Source organism: Peromyscus maniculatus, chromosome 7, assembly GCF_049852395.1.
Source record: "Peromyscus maniculatus bairdii isolate BWxNUB_F1_BW_parent chromosome 7, HU_Pman_BW_mat_3.1, whole genome shotgun sequence".
Classification (NCBI taxonomy): domain Eukaryota; kingdom Metazoa; phylum Chordata; class Mammalia; order Rodentia; family Cricetidae; genus Peromyscus; species Peromyscus maniculatus.
In genome coordinates, this window is record NC_134858.1 from 72,472,510 (window position 1) to 72,499,684 (window position 27,175).

At 44.1% G+C, this 27,175-nt stretch overlaps 1 protein-coding gene across 6 annotated transcripts in view; it reads left to right on the forward strand.

Annotated features, from left to right (window-relative positions):
- Positions 1-12,711: 12,711 nt before the first annotated feature.
- The window catches only part of Atosa (atos homolog A), a 76,168-nt gene continuing 61,704 nt past the window's right edge, over positions 12,712-27,175 (forward strand). For 4 of the 6 annotated variants that reach the window (XR_006074213.2, XR_013052822.1, XM_042281277.2 and 1 more), the window contains exons 1-2: positions 12,931-13,072; positions 13,483-13,599. Coding sequence is in view for 4 of the 6 variants with exons in the window: in XM_042281277.2 (XP_042137211.1) it covers positions 13,584-13,599 (16 nt within the window). In the remaining 2 variants the exon portion in view is untranslated. Of the gene's footprint in view, positions 12,852-12,930; positions 13,073-13,482; positions 13,600-27,175 lie in introns of those variants that run through there. The other 2 variants (XM_076576693.1, XM_076576694.1) reach the window with 1 other exon arrangement.

Here is a 27,175-nt window from a genome sequence, read left to right on the forward strand (position 1 = left end):
TGGCACTGCTAAGATCAGGCCAGCAGAGATTTGAAGTGACTGTCACACAACTTGAGTTCCTTTGGCAACCTGGTAAAGTCCTTAAGTTCCACAGGATATAACTCTGTTATTATTTTTTTTAATGTTTTTCTTTTTTTGAAATAAGATTCCATTCAGTTGCACAAGCTGGCTTAGAATTCATAATGTAGCACAGTTTGGGCTTGAAGTCACAACCATCCTCCATCTCAGCCTCCCAAGTACTTAGATTACAGGCATTGGTCACCATCCTTGGTTGATATTATTTTTAAATATACAAATCAAAATACAAGATGAGTGTGGTAGCACACTCTAATAATTGCAGCACTTGGGAGGTAGAGGTAGGGGGATTAGTAATTCATTGCCAGCCTCAGCTCCATGAGACTCTCTGATAAGTAAGTAAATACATAGAAATTAAAAGAAACACAATCTGGCTGGGGTGCTACACACCTGTAATCCCACTACTAGGGAAGCAAAGGGAAGAGGCAGGAAGATCTCTCTGTTTGAGTCCGTCCTGGTCTACATAGCAAGTTCCAGGCCAGTCAGAGCTATATAGTATAAGACATACGAAAGAAAGAAATACAAAGGGCTGATGTGATGGTTCAGCAGGTAAAGACGCTTGCAACCAAGCCAACCTAAATCTAACCCCATATGGAAGAACTAACTTACAATTGTCCTCTGACATCTACAGGCATACTGTGGCATGCATACACATACACACACACACACACACAATTAATGTTAAAAAAAATTAAAGACATGCAAAAATGTTTCCACACAAAAAAAAATTTTGACGATCTCAGTATGTAACCAACACTGGCCTCAAACTCCCTCCATCAGGTGGTCTGACCTGTGGTCTCCAGCTTTCTTCTTCAAGCTCCTGAGAGCTGGATTACAGGCACATGCCACCACGCTCAGCTCTGAAACATCTCCTAGGATAGTTGCTCCATTATAAGCATATGAAAATCTAGTCACAGATCTAATGTTATAATTTCCAAGGGACAGTAAGCAGTTTCTTGGGACAAAAGTGACAATTTCGTTGTGATATGAGGATATCTATCATACCTGCTGGTGACAGGGGCAGGAACTGCTGATATGCTATGGTCTGGTACATATACACATAATCAAAAGAAATTCAGTTCTCATTTCTATGTTAACAAAAATGAAACCGAGCCTCTCTTACAGACTGTGTATATTACACACACACACACACACACACACACACACACACACACACACATCCCAGTTTCAGATCCTCTGTTATCAGAACACCTTTGCCTACCAGAAGTGGGGACAAGCAGGAAGCAGAATAGCCAGTTAGGAGGCCTCAGTGGTCCAGATAAGTCTGAGTGGAGGCTGATTCAGGACAGCATCGAGGCAGTGGGTGGACTCAGGGGGTTGTGGGTTGGAAGATAGCTGGTGTCATGGTTTGAATATAAACTGTCCTCAACTTGCTCACGAGTTGAACACGCAGTGCCCAGATGATGGTATTCATCTTTTGGGAGGTGTAACAGCGATTAGAAAGCCTAGCTAGAAGTAGGTCACTATGGACATGCCTCTGAAGATCCTACCTGGTCCCCAATCCCTTCTTCCTCTGCACCTTGTCTCTGTACAGTGATCTGTTCTGCTCCACCACACCCTCCAGCCTGGTGGATGGAAACGCACAGAAACGTGAGCAAGATCAATCTTTAGTACCCTATGATGCTGTCATGGGTATTTGGTCTCAGCAACAGGAGAGTGACTAACACAGATGGGAGGTAGCTGGGTAAACGGCAGAGAAGGATGACTGGGATTGCTCACTGAGGTTTCTAGCTTGGGTAACAAGGGGCATGGCAGGTCAAGCCATACCAGGTCATTCAGAGACTCTAGTCATAGCCTACTAACCTGCCTTTTGGGTCGGCCCTTGTCCTACTGGAGTCTAATTTCAACACAGCAGTTAGAATGACTTCTGCAAAGTAAGTAGCTCATATAATGTCAAAGTCAGCTCCGTTGTCACTGAGACCCCAGGTGATCTAGACCCCTGTCTCCTCAGACCTCATTTCCAACTGTCCTCCACTCTCCTTCCCAAAGTTTTCTCCATCATTGTTGCCCTTAAGCCTTTGCAAGGGAGTAGTCCACGTCTGGGACAGTTCCTGCCAAGAACCCTCTGCTGTATCCCTTAACGCACCAGGGTATCTGTACCTTTGACCTCCTTCAACTCACTCCAGTTGAGACATAGTCTTGACAACCCTACCTGAAAAAGCCTCTTTAGGTTAAGGGTGTAACTCCGTGATAGAGCGCATGCCCAGTATACCTACACTCCTCCACACTGCTAAATGTATGGAGAAGGAGAAAACCTTGCTTTCAATAACTGGATAGTCTGGAGGTCAGAGGATAGGTGGTCAGGGGCTAGGAATGTGAACTTGGCAGCAGATCATCATGAAAACATTAGTGAGCTGGTTTTGGATTCACTATGTAGAGGAGGCTGATCCTGAACTCTTGATCCTCCTGTCTCAACCTCTCAAGTGCTGGGATTATAGGCCTGCACCGCCATGCCTGGCAAGAGAAAATGTATTTCTGAAATCAATTTGAAAGCATGTGGTAGGGTCTTTTCTAATGTTTTGGCACTGGTGTTGTAAAACAGTGACATTTTTGTGTCATTGATGGTTTATTTTGGCCTTCCTTGTGTATGTGTGTGTGTGTGTTTTCCCCTAAGTCATTTAATACAAAGATGCAGGTCAAATTTCCGTGAATTATTTGATCTCAAAGGAAAAATGCTAATACCTGCTTTAATTCTAAGCAACCCCATATCAAAGACTTTTGATACAGGGCCTTAAGAAGGCCATGCAAGGGTGGAGGGTGTGGCTCCAGCTGGGAGAGTCTTTGTTTAGCGTGCACAAAACCCTGGGCTCCATCCCAGCAGTATATAAACTAAACATGGTGGTGCCTATTGTCTGTAATCCTAGCATTTGGGAGATAGAGGCAGGGGGATCAGAAGTTCAGTGTCATCCTCGGCTACATGAGGAGTTTGTGGATGGCATGGAATACGTGAAACTATGTTTCAAAAAATAAGAAAAACAAGGAAAGGAGGAGGAGCATACAGAGACTGATACCTAAAGTTGCAAAATTCTAAGTGATGTATTTGGGCTGTGTGCTGGGGGCAGGGGTTGTTTTTGTTGATGCTGTTTTGTTCTGGACACTCTCAAGTCCAGGCTGGACTAAAATACGCTGTATAGCCCAGGCTGGCTTCAAACACACAGCAACCTGCTCCAGCCTCCTGAGCTTCGGGATTACAAGCATGAGCCACCATGTTGTGTGTGTGAAGGGGCTGCCTCAAAATGAAAAACAGTCATGTTATATAGTGCACCTAATTTAGAAGCTTTGCCTTATTGAACAAAAGAACAATTTAAATGGCTAGGCATACATGTACAGCAGGCCTATTTTTCTATTATCTTTTTTTTGTTGTTGTTGTTGTTTTGTTTCTCTGTGTAGTTTTGGTGACTGTCCTGGATTTTGCTCTGTAGACCAGGTTGGCTTCAAACTCACAGAGATATGCCTGGCTCTGCCTCGAAGTGCTGAGATTAAAAGGCATGTGCCACCACTGCCCAGCTCTAGTATCTTTCTTGTAAACCTGATTGTTATATGTTCTCTCTCTCTCTCTCTCTCTCTCTCTCTCTCTCTCTCTCTCTCTCTCTCTCTCTCTCAGACAGAGTTTCACTATGTAGTCCAAGTTATCCTCAAACTCATGATCCTCTTGTATGCTCTACCATGAGATCTCTCAGAGATCTTCCAAGGGAATGCATATTAAATTTTGCCAACTGTACTTTAAGGCAATGATGGTCATTTGGTTTCCCTTTCCTTTTATCAAATGCATCAGTGATGTATATGAATTTATATGAATGGACTCCACACTGTTAAGCAGTTCTGTACTCCTGTAATACTCAGGTAATACACTACTGCTGTATTTTTGAGACTCTTGACAGATAGCACAGGCTGACCTTGAACTCAGTCCTCCTGCTTCAGGCTCCCTGAGGGCTGGGATTATGCAGGTGCACCACACTTGCCTCTACCTAGTTTGATCCTGTTTTATGATTTCCATTTCACTCATTCACCTTAATTTTCCAATATTCTTATATATAACATTATAAATGACATTGTCATAATTAAAGTGAGCAGTCCTCATCTCTCTCATCTCTAATATTTGTGTTCTCTTTGTAGAATGATGCAGACTTTCAGACTGCAACCTATTTAATTAAAAGCGACAAGAGAGAATTCCCACAGTGCTACTGTCGCAGGCAGATTAAGTCTCATGCAGCAATTAAAAGCACTGGTGTTTAGGGATTTGGGTGTTTTAGAAAGAAAGGATATAACTAAGAGCATTTGTAGTCCCTCGAAGCTCAAATAGTTTAATAGCTGATGAGTCTGAGCAACTATGAACCGCTTCACAGGGTGACCTTAGTGCTGCACCCCAAACCTCTGATGCTGTACCCCAACTCTTCAAAGCTGTATGTCAACCCCCTGAGTACTGGAACCCAACCCCCTGGGGCTACTTTATTTCCTCTGGGGAAAACATTCTTAATTCTGTTGTTATAAGAAACAGAACATTTAGATTTTTGGCTTGGCTACTGAATCACAGCAGGGTCATCTTGAAATGCATCAATGTCAGACCCTGGACGTTTCAATTTCACCAAGTATCAGATCCCATCTCCTCCATCTTCCTTAATCTAGTTTAATGAATTACCCATCTCTTTATTTTTTCAGCCCGTTATCTTGGGCAATCCATGCCATTAATTTTCAGTTTATCTCATTCTTAGGATGAGGAAGGAAGACTTATTACTCCCTGGATTCCCTTTCATTTGTCAGTGGCACTTTTCCATTGATACAAAATGCTAGCCCTAGTAAGGGTCGTCAGTTAGCTCGTAATTGATTTCTGCAAATTTCATCATATTTTATACTTCCGTTTCTACTGAGGGACCATGGTCTAGTTAATAGCTACAGGTTTACTGAGGCTGCTTTCTCCTGCTTGCTTTGTTTCAAATATGTTGGGTTTCAGAAAAATCTTGGCTAAGTTTTATAGTGATTGTAGAAGTATTCTAAGACATGAGTCTTGATAATATGCTGTGGATGTGTCTAGAAAACTATATACATTGGAAAAAAGTAAATGAGTACATATGCCTAGATTCTGAGCTCTGATAAGTTGAGGATGGTCCCCAGGGTTCATAGCCTACACATTCCTGCAGACAGTAGCACCAGGACGCAGGGATTACATCAATTTCATTCACTACTAAATTCCTAATGAGTATAGGTAACTACCACATAGTAGGCAACCAAACATATTGCTGACTGAATAACAGATGTGTGTAGAGAACTAATTCAGGAGTGTAGTTTAACTTTTTCACTCATAACTAGAAATTGTGTAAAATTGTTTTACTTATATTTATTTACTTAGACATGGTCTCTTTATCTATTATTATTATTATTATTATTATTATTATTATTATTATTATTATTATTTTGGTTTTTCAAGATAGAGCTTCTCTGTGTAGCTTTGCACCTTTCCTGGATCTCACTCTGTAGACCAGGCTGGCCTCGAACTCAGAGATCCGCCTGGCTGTGCCTCCCGAGTGCTGGGATTAAAGGCATGCGCCACCACCGCCAGGCTGACATAGTCTCTTTATATAGCACAGCTGACCTCTAACTCACGACCCTCCTGCCTCAGACTCTTTAGTCCTGGCTTACAAATGTGTGCCACCATACCTGGTTCAGATGTTTTCAAGTTTCAGGCATCAGAGATGTTCAGGCTGCCTTTTTTATTGGGGTTTGGTGAAAGGATTCATGGTGTCTTAAAAGAAAGAGACACAAGATGCTCAGTAGTTACAGCATCCAAGCCACAGAACAATGGACCATCATCCATCATCATCACCATCTGGGCCTGGCACCTCCAGTAGCCTAAGGTGGAAGCTCTTAGCTTAAGAGCAATTGGTTTCAGGGCTGAAGAGGTGGGTCAGGGTTAAAAGTACTGGCTGCTCTTCCAGAGGACCTGGGTTCAATTTCTAGAACCCACACATGGCTACTCATAACCTTCTGTAACTTTAGTTACAGAGGATCCAAGGCCTTCTTCTGGCCTCCATGGGCACTGCATGCACATGGTGCATATATACACATGCAGACACACACTCATGTACATAAAATAAAAAATTAGCCGGGCGTTGGTGGCGCACGCCTTTAATCCCAGCACTCGGGAGGCAGAGGCAGGCGGATCTTTGTGAGTTCGAGGCCAGCCTGGGCTACCAAGTGAGTTCCAGGAAAGGCGCAAAGCTACACAGAGAAACCCTGTCTCGAAAAACCAAAAAAAAAAAATTAATCATTCTTTTTTTTTTTTAAAGATCACTTGGTATTCTTTGAGAAGTAGGTGCTGTTGCTCCCTTGTCTGTTGCCTACTCTCAGGGAGGGCTCTGTGTTGGAGAGTTAACTGGGACTGTCTGTGTATGTCTGGAGCACATCCCAGCCCTCCTACCACCACCATCAAGACAAATATGTATAGCTAGTCATTAATCAGAATAATACACATCTGCCTTAGCCATTCACAAACCAGTGTAACACATTCCTATCTGGCTTAGCGAGTCACTAACCAGTATAACCCTGGTCTCTTTAGTTTAGCTGTCACTTAACAGCACAACAGACTTCTGTCTGTCTTAGCCAGTCATTAACCAGCACGATACACTCCCTATCTGGCTCAATGCTCTAGCAACAGGCCACTCTGCAGGCCACTGATGTTGCAGAGGGTTGCTTCAGGTCAGGCATTGATCCTTGGATCAATGCCAGTGGCCGGGAGCATCGGAATTCTGGCACAGAGAGAGTCACAAGCAAGGCAGGTATTCTGGGGCATCTTGCATGGATGAGTGCTGCCTTCCTGTTAAAGGCCAGAGCCAGGGCACATGTCTTGTACCCAGGTCAACAACCCAAAGAGCCATGCTGACTTCCTGACGTACCCATATCTTCACAAAATAACTCTGCGGTGAGATGATCACTGGATGAACAGGACATGGATGCCCAGCCACGTTCCTGGGAATCATCCTGAAGTGTTCTGATGAAGAGCTAGACTTGAGTCAGAATCTACTGGGAGGAAAGTACATGTAGCACCATGAAGAGAAATCCCACCCACAGGCATTTGTGAGTGAGAGCTGCAGGAATCCTGTAGCTTTCAAAATGTGGCATTCTAATACACCAGGAAACATCTCCCAAGTACATCACTCTTAAAAAACACTTGCTGTAAAATTTCTGGATGTTAGATTTTCTTCCCAAAGATTTATTTTTAATTGTGTGTGTGTGTGCATGCAGATGTCTATGGAGGCCAGAAGAGGTCATCTGGTCCCCTGAAACTGGAATAAGAGGCTGCCGTGAGGTGTTTGAGGTGAGTGCTGGGGACCAAGCTCCAGTCCTCTGCAATAGCAGCCAGCAAGCTTTCCTAACTGCCACGCCATCTCTCTAGCCCCAACATGTTCAATTTTTTTTCTTTGCTGGAACATTTCACCAGACAATAGATAATAGAATTCCTGTGATTTAGTACAAATGATGTTGAATTCCCAAAATATGTGATCAGGATAAACACATTATCTCCTCATGTTTATATCACACTGACCTGATGTGAAATACCAATCACATTCACAGCAATGCGTGGTAAATTTCCCAAACATGGATTATTCACTGAATGTGTACCCAGTTCCCGTCTCTCTCTTTGTAAAAGCAGTTTCAAAACTGTTCCTTCCTTTATATGTGATGTGACAGCCAAATCAAAGGACGTTTTTCAGTACTTACCTTATTTGACGTCTCTGCCTCAGCTGATGTAACTGAGCACCCATTTTTCTAGATACCCCACAGGCCTGCTCATCTCTTCTCCCATAGAATCACCACCATGGTGTGCTTAGAGTGAGACCCCGGCCACAGGTCCCAGGGCAGAATAATTTTCTGTTTCTGAATGTCTGTTTAGATGCTTATGAGTTCTTCAAACACATTGTGCCTAAAACAAAATTCTCCTAGTCCCCCTTTCCCTTCTCCCCATACCTCACCAGTCAACCTGATAGTTCTCTTATATTTCACCTAGTTTTTATTCTTTACATTTTATAAATACACCCAATGAAATATAATCATATCTACTTCTACTTCTCCCTCCAACTATTCCCATGTGTCTTCCAACATGCTCCCTTCACAACTTCATTTTTTTAATAACTCCCATTTCACTCATTAAAAGTAGGTGTTTAGGAGGCTAGAGAGATGGCTTAGTGGTTAAGTGTGTGTACTGCTCCTGCATAGGGCTAGTTAAGTTCCTAGCATTCACATGAGGCAGATCACTGCTGCCTGTAACTCCAGCTCTGGGGGATCTGAAACCCTCCTCTGGCCTCCTTGGACACCTGCACTCACATGCACACCAGCTCCCCATTCATAGAGGGAGACACATTATGAAAACTAAAACAAGCCTTTAAAAGAATATGGGTGTTACACCAAAGGAGTCCGTGCTCTACCGCAGAGTCTCTATACCCACCACTAGTGCTGATCTTTTCATAATAGCAAGACACCAGCTACGCCTAGATATGTATCAACTGATGAGCTGGTAATGAAAATGCGGTACATACACATGCTGGAATTTTATCCAGCCAAAAAGAAAAAAACGAAATTTGTAGGAAAATGGATAAAACTGAAAAGCAAGTTAAATTATACAATCCAGGTTTAGGAAGACAAATGGAACACATATTTGTGGAAGGCCGACTAGGGGATGATGCCCAAGCTTGACCTCTGACCTCGCATACATGCTCACACATGCCGTGACACAGAGACCTCCCACAGCTCAGCAAACCTGCCGAATGATTAAAAGTTACCAGGGCTTTAACTGTAGAGGTGTTTGTGTGTCTAGGTACCACAGTCACTTCTGCAGGCAGGAACTGGAACCAGGTTTCACTTCCTTCTACCTGTGGTCACACGGAGTAGACAGTGTCACAAAAGGGCAGAGCAGCCAACCAGTGGAAGGAAAGGCAGAGGATTGTTTGTGGAAGCTGGTGTCTTGGATATGACTCCACAATCCTTCACTTTTGGAAGGAAATGAACATGGCGAATTTAATGAATGACCAGAAATGGTTTAAAAAAGACAGCTTACACTTCAGAGAGGAAACTTTATACAGTTTGGTCTGTCTGTTGTTAGTTACCAGGCAAGACCAGATTTGGCCATACATTCTAATTAACTTTGCATTTCTATTTCCATATACTTTATGATGAAAAAAGCTACCAAATGCTATATTTAAAAGAGTATATTTTTGGGTACAGTGGCACACAACCTGTAATAACATCACTTGGGAGGTTGAGAAAGGGGATCTTGGGTTCAAGGCCAGCCTGGGATACATGGCCAGACTCTGCCTCTAAACAAACAAGCAAGCCCAGTGTATTTGCATGTGATGATTCTTAAGTATTATTTTATGATCATCCTTTAGCTATAAATAATAGAATTACCTTTAAAAATATTTTTATTTCATGCATATGAGATTTTGCCTGCATGTATGTCTGTATATCATTTGTGTGCTTGGCGCCTTTGGAGACCCAGAAGAGAGTATCGGATTCCCTGAAACTGGAGTTATGGAGAGCTATGACCTTGGTCCTCTGGAAGAACAGCCAGTGCTCTTAACCATCTCTCCAGTCCATAGACTTACATGTGATATCTGAAAGATTTTCTTAACATTTTCAGTTGGTTTATAATAACTTTTGCGGTATTAAAGACCTTCATGTTTTAGTGACCAGCCTCTGAACTTATGACCTCTTCTTCATCACATGGCCAAGTTCCAGCCTGTGCCTCCTTTGTCTTCATTACCTCTTCCTTGCAGTGATGGGATCTCAGGTCAGATAAGCTCTCTACCATGGAGCACACCTCCAGCCCTTTCAAATATGTTTTGTTTGGGTTTTTAAGATAGAATCTCAGATGGACATGGTGGCACACACCTTTAATCCCCCGCACTCTGGAGGCAGAAGCAGGCAGATCTCTGTGAGTCTGAGGGCAGCCTGATCTACAAAGTGGGTTCCAGGACAGCCAGAACTACACAGAGAGGTTCTGTCAAAAAAAAAAAAAAAGCAAAAAGATAGAATCTCACTCTGTGGCCTTGGTTGACCTGGAACTCATTGTGTAGTCCAGGCTAGTTTAGGCTAGTCTCCAACTTACAGCAATCCTCCTGTCTCAGCCCCTGAGCACGAGGATTTCAGGTGTTGTCTCAACATTTTTCTATTCTTTTTTTTTTTTTTTTTTTTGGTTTTGGTTTTTTCGAGACAGGGTTTCTCTGTGTAGCTTTGCGCCTTTCCTGGAGCTCACTTGGTAGCCCAGGCTGGCCTCGAACTCACAAAGATCCGCCTGGCTCTGCCTCCCGAGTGCTGGGATTAAAGGCGTGCGCCACCACGCCCGGCTAACATTTTTCTATTCTTGTATATAGTTATATTTATTATTGCAGAAGGGTGTGTGTGTGTGTGTGTGTGTGTGTGTGTGTGTGTGTGTGTGTGTGTGTGTGTAAATCAAAGAATAACTTGTGGGGGTCAGTCTCTTCTTCCACCTCGCGGGTCCTAGGGCTGGGGTGATAGCACTCAGGCTTGGCAGCACCTTTTACCACCTAAGTCATTTCATCAGCCCGTTTTTCTGTCCTTTATGCTTCCTACACACTAGGCAGGGTGGTGCTGCCGAATCACACCTCTTGCCACCTCTTCATCCACAAGCCTTCTACGACAGCTGTTATCCGACCCCAGCTGGTATGCTAAATCATTTTGGATTATCTGTAACTGTTCTATTTCCCATTACTAAGGTTAACTGAAAAGCAATTGCAGAAGAAGTCAAACTTCTGTTCCCATTTTTTAAAAATTGCACAAATCATTATTAAATAGTGGAAAGTCTACCAGGAGTTAACATTTGTAGCCACCACCATATCAAAGAACTCTTTCCATTGCCCAAACGTTCACTTCTCATGGTGGAACATCGTCATGACTAGAGTATGCATCTCTCCATGTTCTGCCCTGCTCTACCCAGCTTTGGAGCTAAAGTTAATAACTTCAGTTGTATATGTTATTTTATGGTACATGTCTAATCATCTAGAAAAATATTACTTATTCACAACAGAAAGTCCATATATTTGATCTGAAGCAAATGATGATGATGATGATGATGATGGCTGGAGAGATGGCTCAGCAGTTAAAAACACTTGTAGAGGACCTGTATTCAGTTCCCAGCTCACAACCTTCTGTAACTCTAGTTCCAGAAGATCTGACGTCCTCTTCTGGCCTCTGGATGCACTGCATGCATGTGTTAACAGACAAAAACACAAGCAAATACTTATACTGTTGAGTATGTATTGTTATTTTACTTTTCCTTTGGTACTAGAGATTTGAACCAGGGCCTTGTGCATGCTAGGCAAGCACCCTACCACTGAGCAGTATCCCAAGCCCTCACTCATATACAAAAATCAAATCAAACCTTCAATAATTATAGTAGTAGTAATAATAAAATTGCCAATTTTGTGATTTACAAAAACCACTCTAGCCGGGCAGTGGTGGCAAGCCTTTAATCCCAGCACTTGGGAGGCAGAGCCAGGTGGATCTCTGAGTTCGAGGCCAGCCTGGTCTACAGAGCGAGTTCCAGGACAGGCACCAAAACTACACAGAGAAACCCTGTCTCGAACAAATAAACAAAAAAAATCATACGTTTAAAAATTTAGAAACTATAGAGAGATGAGAGACAGAGAGAGAGTCGACCACAGTTCACTTTAGTCCTTCCTGTTGTGATTCTCATATGCAAAAAAAAAAAAAAAAGTTCTTAAAAAAGTGTGTTTTTTTCCAATGAAACTAGAGCCTTGCAATGTTGTACTTCTTCATTTGAGTTTGTCTTAAACCGAGTGGCTAATAGCTGCAGCCCTCGCGGTGCTTTTTTTAGCGACAGCAGATTCTTGACATCTGTTTGTGTTTAAGGGATGACACAACATCGGAACACGCAATGTCACCGTGTCACATTGTTATAGCACAACAAGAAAATTACAGCTCCCCAACAATAACATGGTGTCAGAAGTGTCCGCTTGGCGGTGAGTCAGTGCTTTAGAAGTTACACGAGCTATTTTTAGCTCTTTCGGTGCTTCTGAAGCTTGGGTCCTAGCAGATACGCAAAAATCCAAGGGTGCAGTGGGAAGGGGCCTTCCCTGGTCCCCAAGCTCCTTTCCCTGGTATGTATGGCCCCCATTTTCCTTTCCCGGCCACATCAAACACGGGCTCCATGGGGGGAATAGCATGCATTGAGGGCTGGATTCCAGCTCTTCTGCGCCAGGCCAGCATCCCTGTGGAGGAGGAGACACTATAATTATCTTCCCGTCTGGGGTAAGCCCTGGGGTGACATCTCCCAGGTGACCCTGGTGCACTCGGGGCGCGGTTCCGTGGCTGCGTGGGTGCGAAGTGCAGGTGGCCCCTGTGGGTCCCGCGTCCTCTGAGGCACCCTCCCTCCCCCGGGAAGAGCGGTCCCCCCAAACTCCAGCTCCGGGGCGCGCGGCGGCGGCGGCGGCGGCGGCGGCGGCGTTGCCATAGCAACCGGCGCGCGCAGCCTCGGCGGAGGAAGTGACGAGAGTGGGTTGGCTGTTGTTGGGACACGTGACCCGGGTAGTGTTTTGACAGGGCAAACAGTGAGAGAAAGAGTGGAGAGCGAGCGAGCGAGCGAGCGAGGCGGGCAGGCAGCGGGGCCGGTGGATGCGCGGGGCGCGGCGGCGTCTCGGCGTCTGGGCGTCTCGGCGGCGGCCGCGGGGTCGCTGCGCGCTGCGCTCGGGGAGGCGTGGCCCGGATCCGGCACGGAGTGTGATGTGAGCGGCCGGGCGGCCGCGGAGAGCAGTGCCGGGAGGAGGAGCGAGGGGGTCCCCGGAGGGCTGCGAGCGGGCGGGCCATGGGAGCCGCTCCCGGGTGGGCAGCGCCACGCGTGGGTCGGCGCGCCTGAGGACATGCCCGGGCTCTGCTGCTGACCGGCTCCGGCGGGAACCCGGCTCCCGAGGCCTCGGCGAGCCTAGCCGGAGGGGAGACCCCGCAGGTGAGGCCCGGGGGGCGCTGCGGGGGCTGCTGCGCCTCGGCCCCCGCGGAGGTGCCTCGGTGCCCAGAGGATACTTGACCGAGGGCTGCCTTAGCTCCTGTAGCCCGACTCTTCCTCCTCCGTGCCCGTACCTCCAGGGCATAAATAGATCCTGTTTGGGCTTCCGAGACGCTGTGTCAGAGGAGGACACCTTGGCCTGGAGAGCGCAGGGGCGGGGAACAGGGGTGCTAGGCCGGAGGACGCCGGGGGAGGCGGTACACAGACTTTAGCTTTTTTTTCCCTTCAGACCTGCCCAGGGTTCTGTCACTGCAGTCTGCACCAGGAAGAGGCCTAACTTAGTAGTTTTCTTGCAAGATCCGGGGGTTAAAACAAGACCCGATTGTTTCCTTTTTTTTTTATTTTGATCTCAGCGTTTGGAAAACGAAGCCGAAGGCGTTGAGTCAGCGGTGTGCCGGTTGGAAGAACCCACACCTGTGTTTTACAGCGCCTTGGGTGGAAATTGGATGCGAAAATGAAGCCGGACCGAGGTAAATGATTTATTTAAGTAGGGCCCTGAGTTGTGTTTTGTTTCTGTCTCCTTTTAGAGGCGTTAACCTAATTTTCCGCAGGATCAACTATTCCAGTGTCAGACAACGACGGACAGTTTCTGCGAAGATACCAGCTGCTCAGGAAGAGATAGATGGGCTTATGGAGTAGGTGGTTGAAGTCAGATGGGAAGGACCTGTCCCTTAGAGCGTGTTTGGTCTGTGGCAGAATGTAGGGTCAAGGGAAGAGTAGCATTTGTGAGCGGCCACAGACTTAGTATCCTTTTTAGTTGCGATTACTCATTTTTTTGGTAAAGTCAATCCAACTTTAGAAAAGTTTCCCAACTTTTGAAACTCGAGTTTGAACTTGATAAAGAGTATTATTTTGTAATCATTTCTGTTCCACGAGCTGGTTTTTTTTTTTTTTTTTGTGAGATTTTTAGATAAGGTTTGCCAAGTTGTCTAGGCTGACACAGATCTCACCTTGTAACCCAGGCTGGCCCAGAACTCACAGTGTTGGCATTACAGGCATGCACCACTGTGGCCCTTCATTGGTTCATTTTTGTGCTCTAAGTGAATTCCAATTGTTTTTAGAGTACCCCAGCTTCTGTCTCTCATATGGACAATGAAGGGCCCAATTTTTCCATTCTAAACCTGTGTTATTGTTGTTGTTGTTATTACTTTTGAATTTTCAGGACAGGGTTTCTCTGTATAGCCCTGGCTGTCCTGGAACTTGCTCTGTAGACCAGGCTAGCCTGGAACTCAGGAACTCAAGAGATCCACCTGCCTCTGCCTCCTGAGTGCTGGAGTTAAAGTCACCACTGCCTGGCTCTAAACCTACATTTTTCAAGACTTAGAAAATAATGTGTATACCTTGCTCCACCCTCACCCCATTTTTTGAATGAAAAACAAAGGGTGTCACAAGCCCAGGAGATGGTTCGGTGGGTAAAGGTGCCACCATGCGTGATGATCTGAGTTCAAACCCTGGAACCTACAAGGTGAAGGAGAGAACCAGAGAACCAACCTGAAAGTTGTCCTCTGACCTCAACCCATGCACATTTGGACACAGTGCACATACAGGCCCAGTAAGTGAACATTTTTAACATAATAAAACATATCTTAAAAAGAAAAAGCGTATCACGATGTACCCCAGGCTGGCCTAGCCTCTCCTGCCTCAGTCTCTTAAGTGCCAAGATTACAGCCCCACAACACCACACCAGCCTCGTTTTTCTTTTCAAAGACTTAAAAAGTTGCTTATTAGCCTTCTGATTAAGGATAAGGACAGCTCTGAGGAGTGTTTGATAAAGTATTAGTGGATAGGAGTGAGCTTCTTAGCCAGGTGTGAGTTGAGTCCAAGAAATTGTGCAGTAGGTATTATCGTGTTTGGGAGGAAGGACTAAAAATACAGCACTCATTCAAATCTGAGATCTCAGGACTGGAAAAAGCAATATATCCTCCAGAAGTGGATTTTCAAGAACCCGTGCATGAAAACGATTACTTTTTCCTATATATATATTTTTCAAAATGATTAGAAATACAAATTGTCTACTTTAAAATATGTCTTCTGGTCATAATGTCTTTTAAAATATACTAGGTAGAAGTGGGAGACAGCTATATTTAAGTTCATGCTCTAAATTAGTTTTTGAGTGTTTTACTGTAATTCAGCTAAGTTTATAGTTCTGTCTGTAGACATGTCTATCGGGTGCATTGCTGCTGAGAGGGTTGCCTGTGTCCCGTGCTAAGTTTAGATTTTTAGATTACATCAGTGACTGTGGAAAAACTGGTACCAAGGTCAGAAGCTGCATCTCAGAATAAACAAGCAAATAAAATCAAAGTCACTGTTTGTCTTGGATTCTTGTTAAAAAGTTGCTTTAAAGCCACTGCAGTCCAACAACAGCATTGACAACAGCAACTTTATAAAGCTTGTTTTGTCTTAGGTAAAACTGTAACTAAACAATAAAAGGTTTAGTTAGGTACTGATACAAGTTGATACGGAAAAGAAATCCACTTATCAAGATTCCCAGAGAAGTGAGAGTGAGTTTCTTTCCCTTGACAGTTATTGATCCCTTTACAATTCTCAGGTTAAAAAAAAAAAAAAGTGAAGTAATCCCAAATCCACTGTTGTGATTTTATTCTAGAAAAACATGAACTGTCACTGGGAGGTGGTGGCACACGCCTTTAATCCCAGCATTTGGGAGGAAGAGGCAGGCGGATCTCTTGAGTTCAAGGCCAGCCTGGTTTACAGATCAAGTTCCAGGACAGCCAGGACTACACAGAGAATCCCTGTCTCAAAACACCAAAATCAAACAGACAAAAAAAACAAAAAAACAACAACAACAACAAAAAAACCAAACCATGAATTGTCTGGTTCATGAATTAAAAAAACAAAAACAAAAACAAAAAAACAAGATTCAGAGTAATTACAAAGTCTTACTTAACAAACTACTACAGAAACACTAAAGCAAGTTTTTCATCGATCTTTTCATTATTGTGTGCAATGGGCTCTTGTACAGTCTCCTTTAGCCCAAGCTAGCCTTCCTTTGTCACTGCGGCTGACATCGAATGCCTACCTCTCCTGCCTCTACCACCCTAGTACTGGCCTAGTACTGGCCTTTACTTTAGCAAACACCAAGAGGGACTGGAGAGATGGCTCAGCAGTTAAGAACGCTTGCTGCTCTCCCAAAGTGAGTTCAGGTTCCAGTACCTACGTGGTGGTTCACAGCTACCAGTCACTCCAATTCCAGGGGACCCTCTTCTCCACCTGCCCCCCCACCCCCACCCCCAGAGAGAGAGAGAAGGAAAAAGGGTGAATACAGTCAGTATAATTCAACCTTAGTTGATGATAAGGGGAGCTGCTGAAAATTGCAGCTGTGTGCCCCGGCAGCTCTAGAGAAGCTAGGTAAGTCTGTGGTATTTTCTTGGTGTCTCTTAACTTCAGCCACGCCGCTGTTTCTTACCTGTTTGTTCATACCTGGTTTTATGGCCCCCTGTATTAGCAGTCTCTGATGCTAATATACTTATTCTTGTTCCTTTAGTTTTTCTGCTTTTAGTCTGTGTCCTGGAGAACTAGATGATCCTACTTGATGCCAGGATCTCTGTAAAATGAAGGTGAATAAAGAGGCTCTCAGGCAGGCATGCAAGAACTAGAAAAGTGACTGTTTTAATGTAGAGACGTGAAACTATTTGCTTAGTGGGGTACAGCTGTGTCCACCCTCATTTTGAGACAAGTGCTCACTGTGTAGCCCACACTGCCCTGGGACCTGCTAGGATGTCTGTAAGTAACTGCACCGGGAGGCCCTTACCCTATGACTGGGTGTGGCATTTGGTTAGCTGATAAAAACAGTTCAGTGGGAATCACAGAAAAATCACAGTGCTTTTCATTTCATATCCTCTGTTTTTTTCTTCTTTTCATTTCATATCCTCTGTTTTTTTCTTCTTCCTTTCCTGTTTTCTTTTTCTTTAAAAAAATTTATGTGTATGGGTGTTTTGCTTACATGTATGTTTGTGCATCATGTGTGTCCCTGCTATTCCGCAGAGGCCAGAAGAGGATATCAGATTCCCTGGAACTGGACTCACAGTTGGCTTTGTTTGTTTGTTTGTTTGTTTGTTTTGGGTTTTGGTTTTTTTGAGACAGGGTTTCTCTGTGTATAGTCCTGGCTGGCCTCAAACTCGCTTTGTAGACCAGGCTGGCCTCGAACTCACAGAGATCTGCCTGCCTCTGCCTCCCCAGTGTACCCCCAGCTACACACAGTTTTGAGCTACCACGTAAGAGCTAGGATATGAACCTGGGTCCTCTGCAAGAGCAGTCTGTGCTCTTAACCACTGAGCCATGTCCTCAGCCTTCATTTTTTCTTTTTGGTACTAGGCATTAAACCCAGGGCCTGTACACTTAGTACCCTTGAGCTTTACCCTATCTCTGTGAACCTTTGGAGGGTGAAATGGGTCTGCTTTTCGAGTTGGGTGTAATATTTCCTATGTAAAGCAAACCAAGACACAGGTAAGATCTCTAGCTCTGACTTCTATAAAGTGGAAGAAGACTATGCAGAGCAGTCGAAGGTGGGAAACTCACATTTTTAATTATTCCTAATTTTTACAAACAATTTTATAGTTTTTTTGTATGTACATAAATCGTAAGTTTGTTTTAGGGAGAGGGGAAGTTTATGTTCATCAAAAGTGTATTTTGGGGGTTTGAGGTATATAGCTCAGTGGTACAGTTAATACACTTACAAGGCTGAGAGTTCAATCCCCAGTGTGCATATGCTGGCTTGCTCTGTGGAAAGATGGATGCATGGATGAGTGAATGGATGATGGATGGATGGGTGGATAGATAGATAGATAGATGGCAGGTGGATGATGGATATATTTATGGATGGAGGATGGCTAGATGGGTGGGTGGGTGGATGGATGGATAGATAGATTGGCTGACTTGTTCCAAAGCATTCAATTTGCTTTTCACAGTAGCAGTTTTTGAATGCATGGTTCTTTGGTTTATTTTAATGGAGAGAGTGGCACAAATGGATTTAGTAGCAAAAGACCAGATTCTTCTAGATTTTTGTAAATTATGTATCTCAAGTAGCAAAACAGAAATGTTCAGGCAACCAGAACATGCACATTATCTGCCGGTGTTGAGTGTATGCATGTGTAGGTACCTTATATGGTAGGTAGATGTAGTCAACTCTGCCTGTTAAGTTAGTTGAAGCTGGAGGTTTTGTTTATATACTCAGTTAACATGTTACTGTGTAGCACATAGCTATATTCCACTCTCTTTGTACAGCAGTGTTTTACTAGTAGGTGAAGCATGATCTGAATTAGTCTCTATGAATCCTCAGACTGAATTGGGGTGGGGGAGCTCCTGTCTCCTCCTGCCTTATATTCCTGTCTCTACATCCTGAGTGCTGGGATTAAAGGTGTGTGCCAACACTGCCTGGCCTCTATGGTTAACTAGTGGCTAGCTCTGCCCTCTGATCTTCAGGCAAGCTTTATTTGTCAGAAGACAAACAAAATAGTATAGAACAAGTAGGCAAAAAACATTTTTCAAGTTCCAAACAGTTTATAACACACTTGGGTAACAATGGCAACATAGGTCCTTAATGTTAATTGTTAGCGTGCATTCTGGAGTCAGAGTCTTCTTTCTCATTGCTGCGTGTTCTTCCTCACATCCGCTTCCGTCTTCTCACATATGAACTCTGAGAGCCGTTGACACATGGTAGGAACTCAGTACCCGACTTTTACTGTGGGTGCTCACATGTTGGTCAGTTGCAGACTGTGCTCAGCAGCGGTAAGAGGCAGTGTGCAGTCGGGAGCCCGTTGTTTTGTGTTTTGGTTTGGTTTGGCTTTTGTTTTTCAGATTTCTCTGTGAAGCAGTCCTGGCTGTCCTGGAACTCACCCTGTAGACCAGGCTGGCCTCAGTAGTTTTGTTTCTTCAAGACACGGTTTCTCTGTGTAGCCCTGGCTGTCCTGGAACTCGCTCTGTAGACCAGGCTGGCCTGGAACTCACAGAAATCCGCCTGCCTCTGCCTCCTGAGTGCTGGGATTAAAGGTGCCACCTCCGCCAGCCTGTAGCCTTTTAATATGTAGCTGTCTGGGAAAACATCCAACCTACAAAGAGACACATGACATAAGTGTGTAGTTTATTTCTTTATGCCATCACCTGCTGTTAGAACTACCTTAATATCTGTCTGAGGAGTACTGTGGTTAGAATAAGTTTTTCTGGATTATAGGTTTTTAACTGGTGTTACCTGCTGAGCCCAGCTGGTTAGCTACAGAGGGTAAGCTGCTCTGCCTTGGACTTAGGGATGTACAACTTGGCCCCAGTTATACAAATATGGAGTGTCCAGGGTCTCATGGGAAGTCTTTCAAACATGATCTTTGTGTGGAAGTAATTAAAGCATATCCCCACATGTTGTAAAATACATTAATTTTGTCTATTTTAAGTGCTATTTTGGTTCACAGAAACTTATTAAAAAGTAAGACAAACTTGAAGTATCAACAAATCAGTTACTTAAACAGACTGTGTTTCAAGTCATAAACATTTTGCAGATCATGTCTGATGCTTAAATAAGTGCAAAATTTGATCTACAAACAAAACTTCAAACAATTTGATATTTTTTAAGTTAAAATGGGAGGAATATCCTCTGTCTCTCTCCCTTTTGTTATTATCTTACAAACTTTGTCATTAGTCTTTGGACTGCCGTGGCTTTGGACCTGCTTCTGTCGACACAAGCAGTCCTGTTCTCTTCCAGTGGTGCTCTGCAGATAGCTGAAATAGAAGGAAGACGTGGTTAGGTCTAGACGGTGTGGCAGGGGACTCAGGTGCATTCCTCTTGTGGTGGGAAAGGTCCATTGTTGGCCTGTGTAAATCAAACAGCAGGAATGACAGATGCCGGAAGAGAAGAAATGCTGGCTATGTTAACTGCAGTCTTTGGCTGAATTCCCGGAGGAAGGCAGCAGTGGTGTTAATAACAGCTGATACTCGGGCCTTCCATGCAGAGACCATGTTCCGTGTTCTTCCAGGTGTTACTCATTTCATCTGCACAGTTACTCATGGATGTATCTGTTAGCACCTTTGTTGTGTAGAGAAGGGAAACTAAGTCACAGAGAATTTGGTCTCTCTCTCTCTTTTTTTTTTTTTTTTTTTTGAGACAGATTCTCTGTATAGTCTTGGCTGTCCTCGAACTCACAGAGATCTGCCTGCCTTTGTCTCCCAAATGCTGGGATTAAAGGCGTGCGCCACCACTGCCTGGTCAGAGTTTTAGTTTCTTAGATAAGGTATCCAGATAGTAAAAAAGGTGAGCCTGAGTTCAAAGTGAGTTCAAGTATGTGTTCCTAGCCTCTCTGGTAACAGTAATTTACATAAAATGTTGTAAAATTTAACTTAATTGGTGGGGGAAATAGGCTTGAGGGAGTCTGCTTTCAAGCCTGACAACCAGAGTTTCATCTCTAAGACCCACATGGTGAAGGGAGGGAACAGACACCCCCCCTCCCCCATGCACACCACAACAAACAAACAAATGTAGATGCTGGGGAAACCAGCCAGTTATCTCTGAGCGTTGTGACTCTGGATGTTGCCTGCCTCTTGGCTCCCGTGTCTTTACAATGGGCTTTTTAATAAACAGTACCTTGGCTTAGAGTTACCCTGAAAATTCAGTAAGTTAACATACATAATGTGCTCAGAACAGCAGCTGCCACTTAGGGAGCATGCTAATGTGAACTGCTGTTGTTGCTCTGGGACATTTTCGAAGGACGAAGCCAGGCATTTTGAGAAAGCTAGGAGAGCGGAACAAAGGGGCTGATTGAGCTCCTGCTTCAGAGTGGAGGTGATCTGAGCTGAGAGCCTGCCACCCCGCCAGTCTGTCAGGCACTTATGCTGATGAGCCTCGACACATCAGGCGCTGTCAGATAATTGCTGGAATAAAGGGGTGGACAGAGAGGTACCCTGTGTTTTTCTTGTCATCCAGTGAAAGGGAGGTGATTTAGTGGACTGAACACTGTCATTTCTCTGTCCAATGAGGAAAAAAAAATCATCTGAGGGTAGACTTGAAAAGCTAATGTATATGTACAGTGAATAATTTAAAATTTCATTTATCTGTAAACAGTGATGAATCTGTGTGTTTTGAGCATCTTATGTAAAGAAGCCCAGGAGAATTTTAGTTGTTTAACCAAATACCATTATTTATATTTCTTCTTGTTCTTGTTCTTGTTGTTTGTTTCTTAAGACAGAGTATTACTATGTATCTCAGGCTGGGCTCAAGCTTAGAACAATCCTCCTGCCTCAGTTTCTGGAGTGTCAGGGTCACAGGTTTGCACCACACCTGGCTTTGTTTATTCTTTGGTCCCTCTCATCTTTACATCCCATCATGGCGGTGTCTGTCTTCCTTCTTTTTAAAGTGAGAACACTAAACTTAGAGTCACTTACTCTGCCTTTCTTTTTTTCTTCATTCAATAACTATATTTATGATATTTATTAATTACATTAATTGTATTGATTTATTACATTCATGATATGTTGTCCTGATACTACTGTCCGTTTGTGGGGCTTTTCCATCACACAAGGTACAGTCTTTGCAGGTGATTCTGTCCTTGCTTAGATGGGGGAAAATGCAGAATAGACACGAGTATGCCAAGTCAAACATCTCCCAGTACTCAGGAGGCTGAGGCTGGAGAATTGTCACAAGTTCAAGGCCAGCCTGGGGCTACAGAATGAGTTCCAGACCAGTCTCGACTGAAGAGGGAGGTATTATATCCAAAGGAACAAAAACAAACAATAAAACCAGAGCAGTTCCATGATTATGTCTGAGGTTCCTGTTGGCCTGCCTGGCAAAGAGTGCAGTTCTTAACCGGAGCCACATGTGACACCTGAACTCTAGGTAGAAGTCTGAGGGAGCTTCCTCACCAGATAAAATATAACAAGCTTTGTTCATGTCTTCCCTGTGTTTATACCCAGTGCCACTGGCCACCTTTTTGCATTTTGATTATCACTCGGGGTCTTAGATACATTTTTCCTTTTATCGAAAAAGCCCTTCTCTCCAGCATCCCATGGTGCTCCTTGTGTTTCTCTTCTAGGAGGGAATGCCATTTTTTTCAGAGAATTCCCCCCCCCCACTACCCTAATGTTCCCAACTCACATTAACTGTTAGTTACTGTTGTTATGTCTATTAAACTAGATGTCTCTTGCCATTCTGTGTCAGCATTCTGTGTTCCTTTGGTAGCATTTACCAAACTTTGTAACTGGTTATCTTTTTCCTTGTTTGCTGTCTGTTGACACATGAAGCCATAGCTACATTCCCTGACTAATCAGTTTTTCAGAGGGAAGGTGTATTGTGGGTGCATAGCCTGTACTTAATATACATTTGTCAAATGAACTGACAAATGAGTGAATGGCTAGTACACACCAGTGTGGAAGAAATGGGAGCAAGAGAAGGTAGTTATTGTTGACACCAACTGATAGTCTTCTGTTCTAGGTGTTTGTTTGAGTTATAACTCTGAGGCTGTTATCACAACTTTATACCTGATTTTTTTTTAAACTCATTAAAAACATTTCTCCATCCCAGGATTGGGGGAAAGGGTATCATGTCTCTCCAGGTCTGGGAATACAGGATGTGGCCACCATGCAGTTTCAGGCAGTGCTAGGGATCAGACCCAGGGCTTCTTGCATGCTAGTTAGCCAAGCCCTCTGCTACCAATGGGCTACATTACCAGCCCAGGAGCTTCCTGTTGAAAAAAGCGTGTGTGTGTGTGTGTGTGTATGCATGCTATAGAGCCAAGTTGAACTGAAATAAAACAATATAAAATAAGAAGTAGGCGAAGGCTGTTTGGTGTCAAGTGTCAGTGGTCTCCGGGTTATCTGATTAGCAAGTGATCCACATACAAATATGTAGAGGAAGCTCTGATCACCATCCCATGCTCAGTTTCTTCCTGTTGTTGTTTCAGGGGGGAGGGAGTAAATAGGTGAACTTCCTGTTTCTAAGCACAGGAAGGCAGGGGAGTAGATAGAAGAGCAGGGGAAAGACTTGAAGGATTTCGAGTTGAGATAGGGGCTATCCTGTCACTTACTGGGTTTTGTGACTTGGGTCAAGTCCCAAACCTGTTTTCTCATCTGGAAAATGTGCTTGGCTCAGTATTGTTTCTTAGCTCAGGTGAAATGATGCGACAAAGGACTTTGTAAGCCATGGAATGCTATAATAACACTCCTGGTTTACCCTGAGGGCTGGATCCTTTGTAAGTAGCAGAAGTGTTCCCAAGGGCAGTCAGGTGCTTCACAGTTGGGGCTACTCTCCTAATAGCAATTCACACATTTTAAAAAATGAATTACTCCTTGTTCCCTGACTTAAGTTACACCAAGTATAGAGTCATTTAGACTAGTAAATGCATATTTAATTACACTTTTTCTTTCTTTTTAAGGTTTGAGACAGTGTCTTATTTGGCCACTTGGACTGGCCTTGAACTATCTTCATAGCCTAGCTAGGACTTGCCCTTCGCCTCACCTTCAGAGTAACAGCCTGGTTAGATGCTTTCCCAGGAGTGTTAAACTGTGGCAGTCCTGTAGTCAGGCCAGTTGGACCCCCTGAGCTGTGTGATCTAATGTAACAAGAGTGAAGGACCTGAAACTTCATGATCAAATCTGGGCTGAAACGCCAACTTCAGGGGCTGGCTGGAGAGATGATCCAGTCATCCAGATGATCCAGTGGTCAAGAGCAGTTACTGCTCTTGCAGAGGACCCAGGTTCAATCCTTGGCATCCACATGATGACTCAGCTTTCTTTAACTTCCATGCACTCACGTGGTACACAGAGAATAAATAAATGTAATATTCTAATACCAATATTTGCCAGGCCAAAATGACCTTTAGACAGTTACATTGTCTGATTAACAGTTCTTTTTGCTCTAACACTGTCTACCTGAAGCCTTTTGGAAAGTGAACTGAGAATTTGGCAATGGCAGGAGCCATATGCTTCACACAGGCAGGGGTATGGTTAGCTCACTTGGCTCGTGGGTTTCAAGACCTAGCCCACGCATGATACAGGAACGGAGTTAGGGCTAGCTCTGGTTTTTGTTTTTCCCTTGGCTGTTCTGAAGAACTGAGTATTTCAGAACTCTGTTATAAATACTAGTTTTAACAGTCAACAGACCTTCCGTCCGCATCAACATTGGGTGTGCTAGAAGTGGAGACTGGCATTGGACTGCAGTGTTAGGGCAGATGCCACAGGGAAGGGGAAGCAGAGTAACTGGGGCACATCCAGCTGTTTCTGGGTGGTGGTGATCAGTCTAGAGTAACACTAAGGCAGAGAGGTTGGGGGCAGTGGTGGGCACTAGGAACTTGGTGGAAAACACAGAATAATGATCTGTTAATGACTGACAGCATTACCTAGGATTCCAAAGGACTTGGACCAGGCTCTTCTTTAAGCTCAGAATTCAGTCTTGTCTTGTGGTGCTGTGAGCAATAGCCAATGTCAGTTAAAACCTTTTGCAGGGAGAGGGGCACAGAACTGGTCATTAATGGGAATTTCTTTGCATCATTTTGTGATTTGTTTGCTTTGTAGTGTAAAATAAAATACTTTAGTGTTGGTTTTTTTTCCCTCTTTTAAATGGGAATATTTATTCCTATAAGGTTATTTGTGGATTAAATGAAATTATATGATAAAGAAGAACTATATATGTACCAAAAAATAATCAGGGAGTTACTCTTTTTGTTTGCCTTTTCTTTTCTTTCTTTCTTTCTTTCTTTCTTTCTTCCTTTCTTTCTTTCTTTCTTTCTTTCTTTCTTTCTTTCTTTCTTTCTTTCCTTCTTTCTTTCTTTTTTTTTTTTTTCGTTTTTCGAGACAGGGTTTTTCTGTGTAGCTTTGCGCCTTTCCTGGGACTCACTTGGTAGCCCAGGCTGGCCTTGAACTCACAGAGATCCGCCTGGCTCTGCCTCCCAAGTGCTGGGATTAAAGGCATGCACCACCACCGCCCGGCTTGTTTGCTTTTTCTTAAAAAAGGGTCTCAGCATATAGTCCAAGCTGGCCTTAAACTTACTATGTAGCCTAGGCAGACCTTGAACTCAACACTATCATACTGCTTCCACCTCCAGAGTGTTGGCATTACAGGCTCACCACCACAGCTGGCACCGGAGCTATTCAGTGTCTAAGCATTTATGCTTATATGTCACCCGTGTGTTCTCCATCCATACAGATGATGAGGTCAAGGCAATGGGAATCTCATGGAGAAAGGGCCAGAAGCATCAAGGCCAGTACAGTAAGTGGTCTGATAACAGCTGTGCCTGAGTGTAGGAGCTTGTACAGAGTACCCAACCGCTGGGGTCTCAGAGAAGTCCCCTCAAGGTCATAATAAAGAAATACACACACACACACACACACACACACACACACACACACACACACACACACACACAAACTCAGCCTTCCTTGATTGTGGAATTCAAAATTTGGATTTTTGTGGCATTGGTTTAATGTTAACTAGCCAGTTCATCTGTAAAATCCCAAATGATTAGGAATCCCTTCAGTTTTTTGAGGTCTTGCTAAGGAAAGTTATGGTTACATCGGGGAGCATCTGCAGCTCTGACTGTATAATGTCTATCTTGCCACAGTCTTCTGAAATGAGCTGATAGCTGGGTGAGTGTCAGAACAGTGTCTCTGTCAGAGTGCTTTGGGGTGTTTGACTGCAGCCAGGAAGAAGGATTTAAAGGTATGGATGGTCTTTAGGAAGACACAGCAGCTGTGTTGAGCCTTGAAGACACATATTTGCATAGACATAGACTCAGGACACTCTAAGGAGAGAGCTGTAGGGTGGAGGTGTGTGGTGGTTTGAATGAAAATGGCCCCCATAGGCTCATAGGGAGTGGCACTCTTTGAAAGGATTGGGATTTGTGGCCTCATTGGAGTAGGTGTGACCTTGTTGGAGGAAGTGTGTTACTAGGGGTGGACTTTGAAGTTTCCAATGCTCAAGCCCAGCCCAGTGCCTCTCTTCCTGCTGCCTGCTGGCTGATGGGATGTAGAACTCGAAGTTCCCTCTCCAGCACCATGTCTGCTTGCCTGCCACCATGATGATAAAGAACTGAACCTCTGAAACCGTAAGCCAGCCCCAATTAAATGCTTTCCTTTATAAGAGATGCTGTGGTCATGGTGTCTTTTCACAGCAATAGAAACCTTAACTAAGACAAGGTAGAAGGCAGAATCTTTGGACTGAGGGCTAATTTAGGAATAGAAGAGATTGTATTTTTGAATGTCAAGCTAAGGACTTTGGGCTTAATCTATTTGGCAGTGGGCACTAACTAGTAAGTACTTTGGGATGACTACAGAAAACTTTTTTGTTGTTTTTGTTTTTCGAGACAGGGTTTCTCTGTGTAGTTTGGTGCCTGTCCTGGATCTCGCTCTGTAGTCTATGCTGGCCTTGAACTCACAGAGATCCGCCTGGCTCTGCCTCCCACGTGCTGGGATTAAAAGCGTGCACCACCAACACCTGGCTACTACAGAAGACTTTTTAGAAGAATCATTGAATTTCGTTTCTTTAATTTAGCCATAAGCAAGCCTACTATTTGACAGTCTTGAAATCATGTTTTAGATGGCAGAATTGTGACCTGCACTTATGAAATTACTCAGCACTAACCTCTGCTCTTGGCTAAATTCTTTCTCTCCTTTGTTTGTTCTACCCCTTGCCTTCATTCGTTGTTTATGAACACGAAGGGTTAGTATTCTCTATTCTGAAAGTTCTTGAACTACTAGTGTGGAGCACAGTACTAATCATCGTGTGTCTGCTATCTTATGATACTCACTCGTGTCGGAGCAGTAAGCTGCACTGTTGTTCAGCCACGGGTTCTGACATGTGAGGAGAAACACAGATGGTAAGGTGGGAAGGGGAGAGGTTCCTTCTCCCAGTCTAGACGGTCGTTTGCAGAAGCTCAGATAAAGTCTGTGGAGTTAGATGCCCTGTGAGCCCTGAGCATGGCCGTCCCTACAGCACAGGTGAGCTTCCCTGGCTGTGTTGAGGAGAGGATAGGCGCTTTCCTTCCCCAATCACAGAAATCGTCTCACAACACAGCTTGAAGGAAGGGAAGCTGGTGGCCAGCGGAGGAGGCTTGTTAG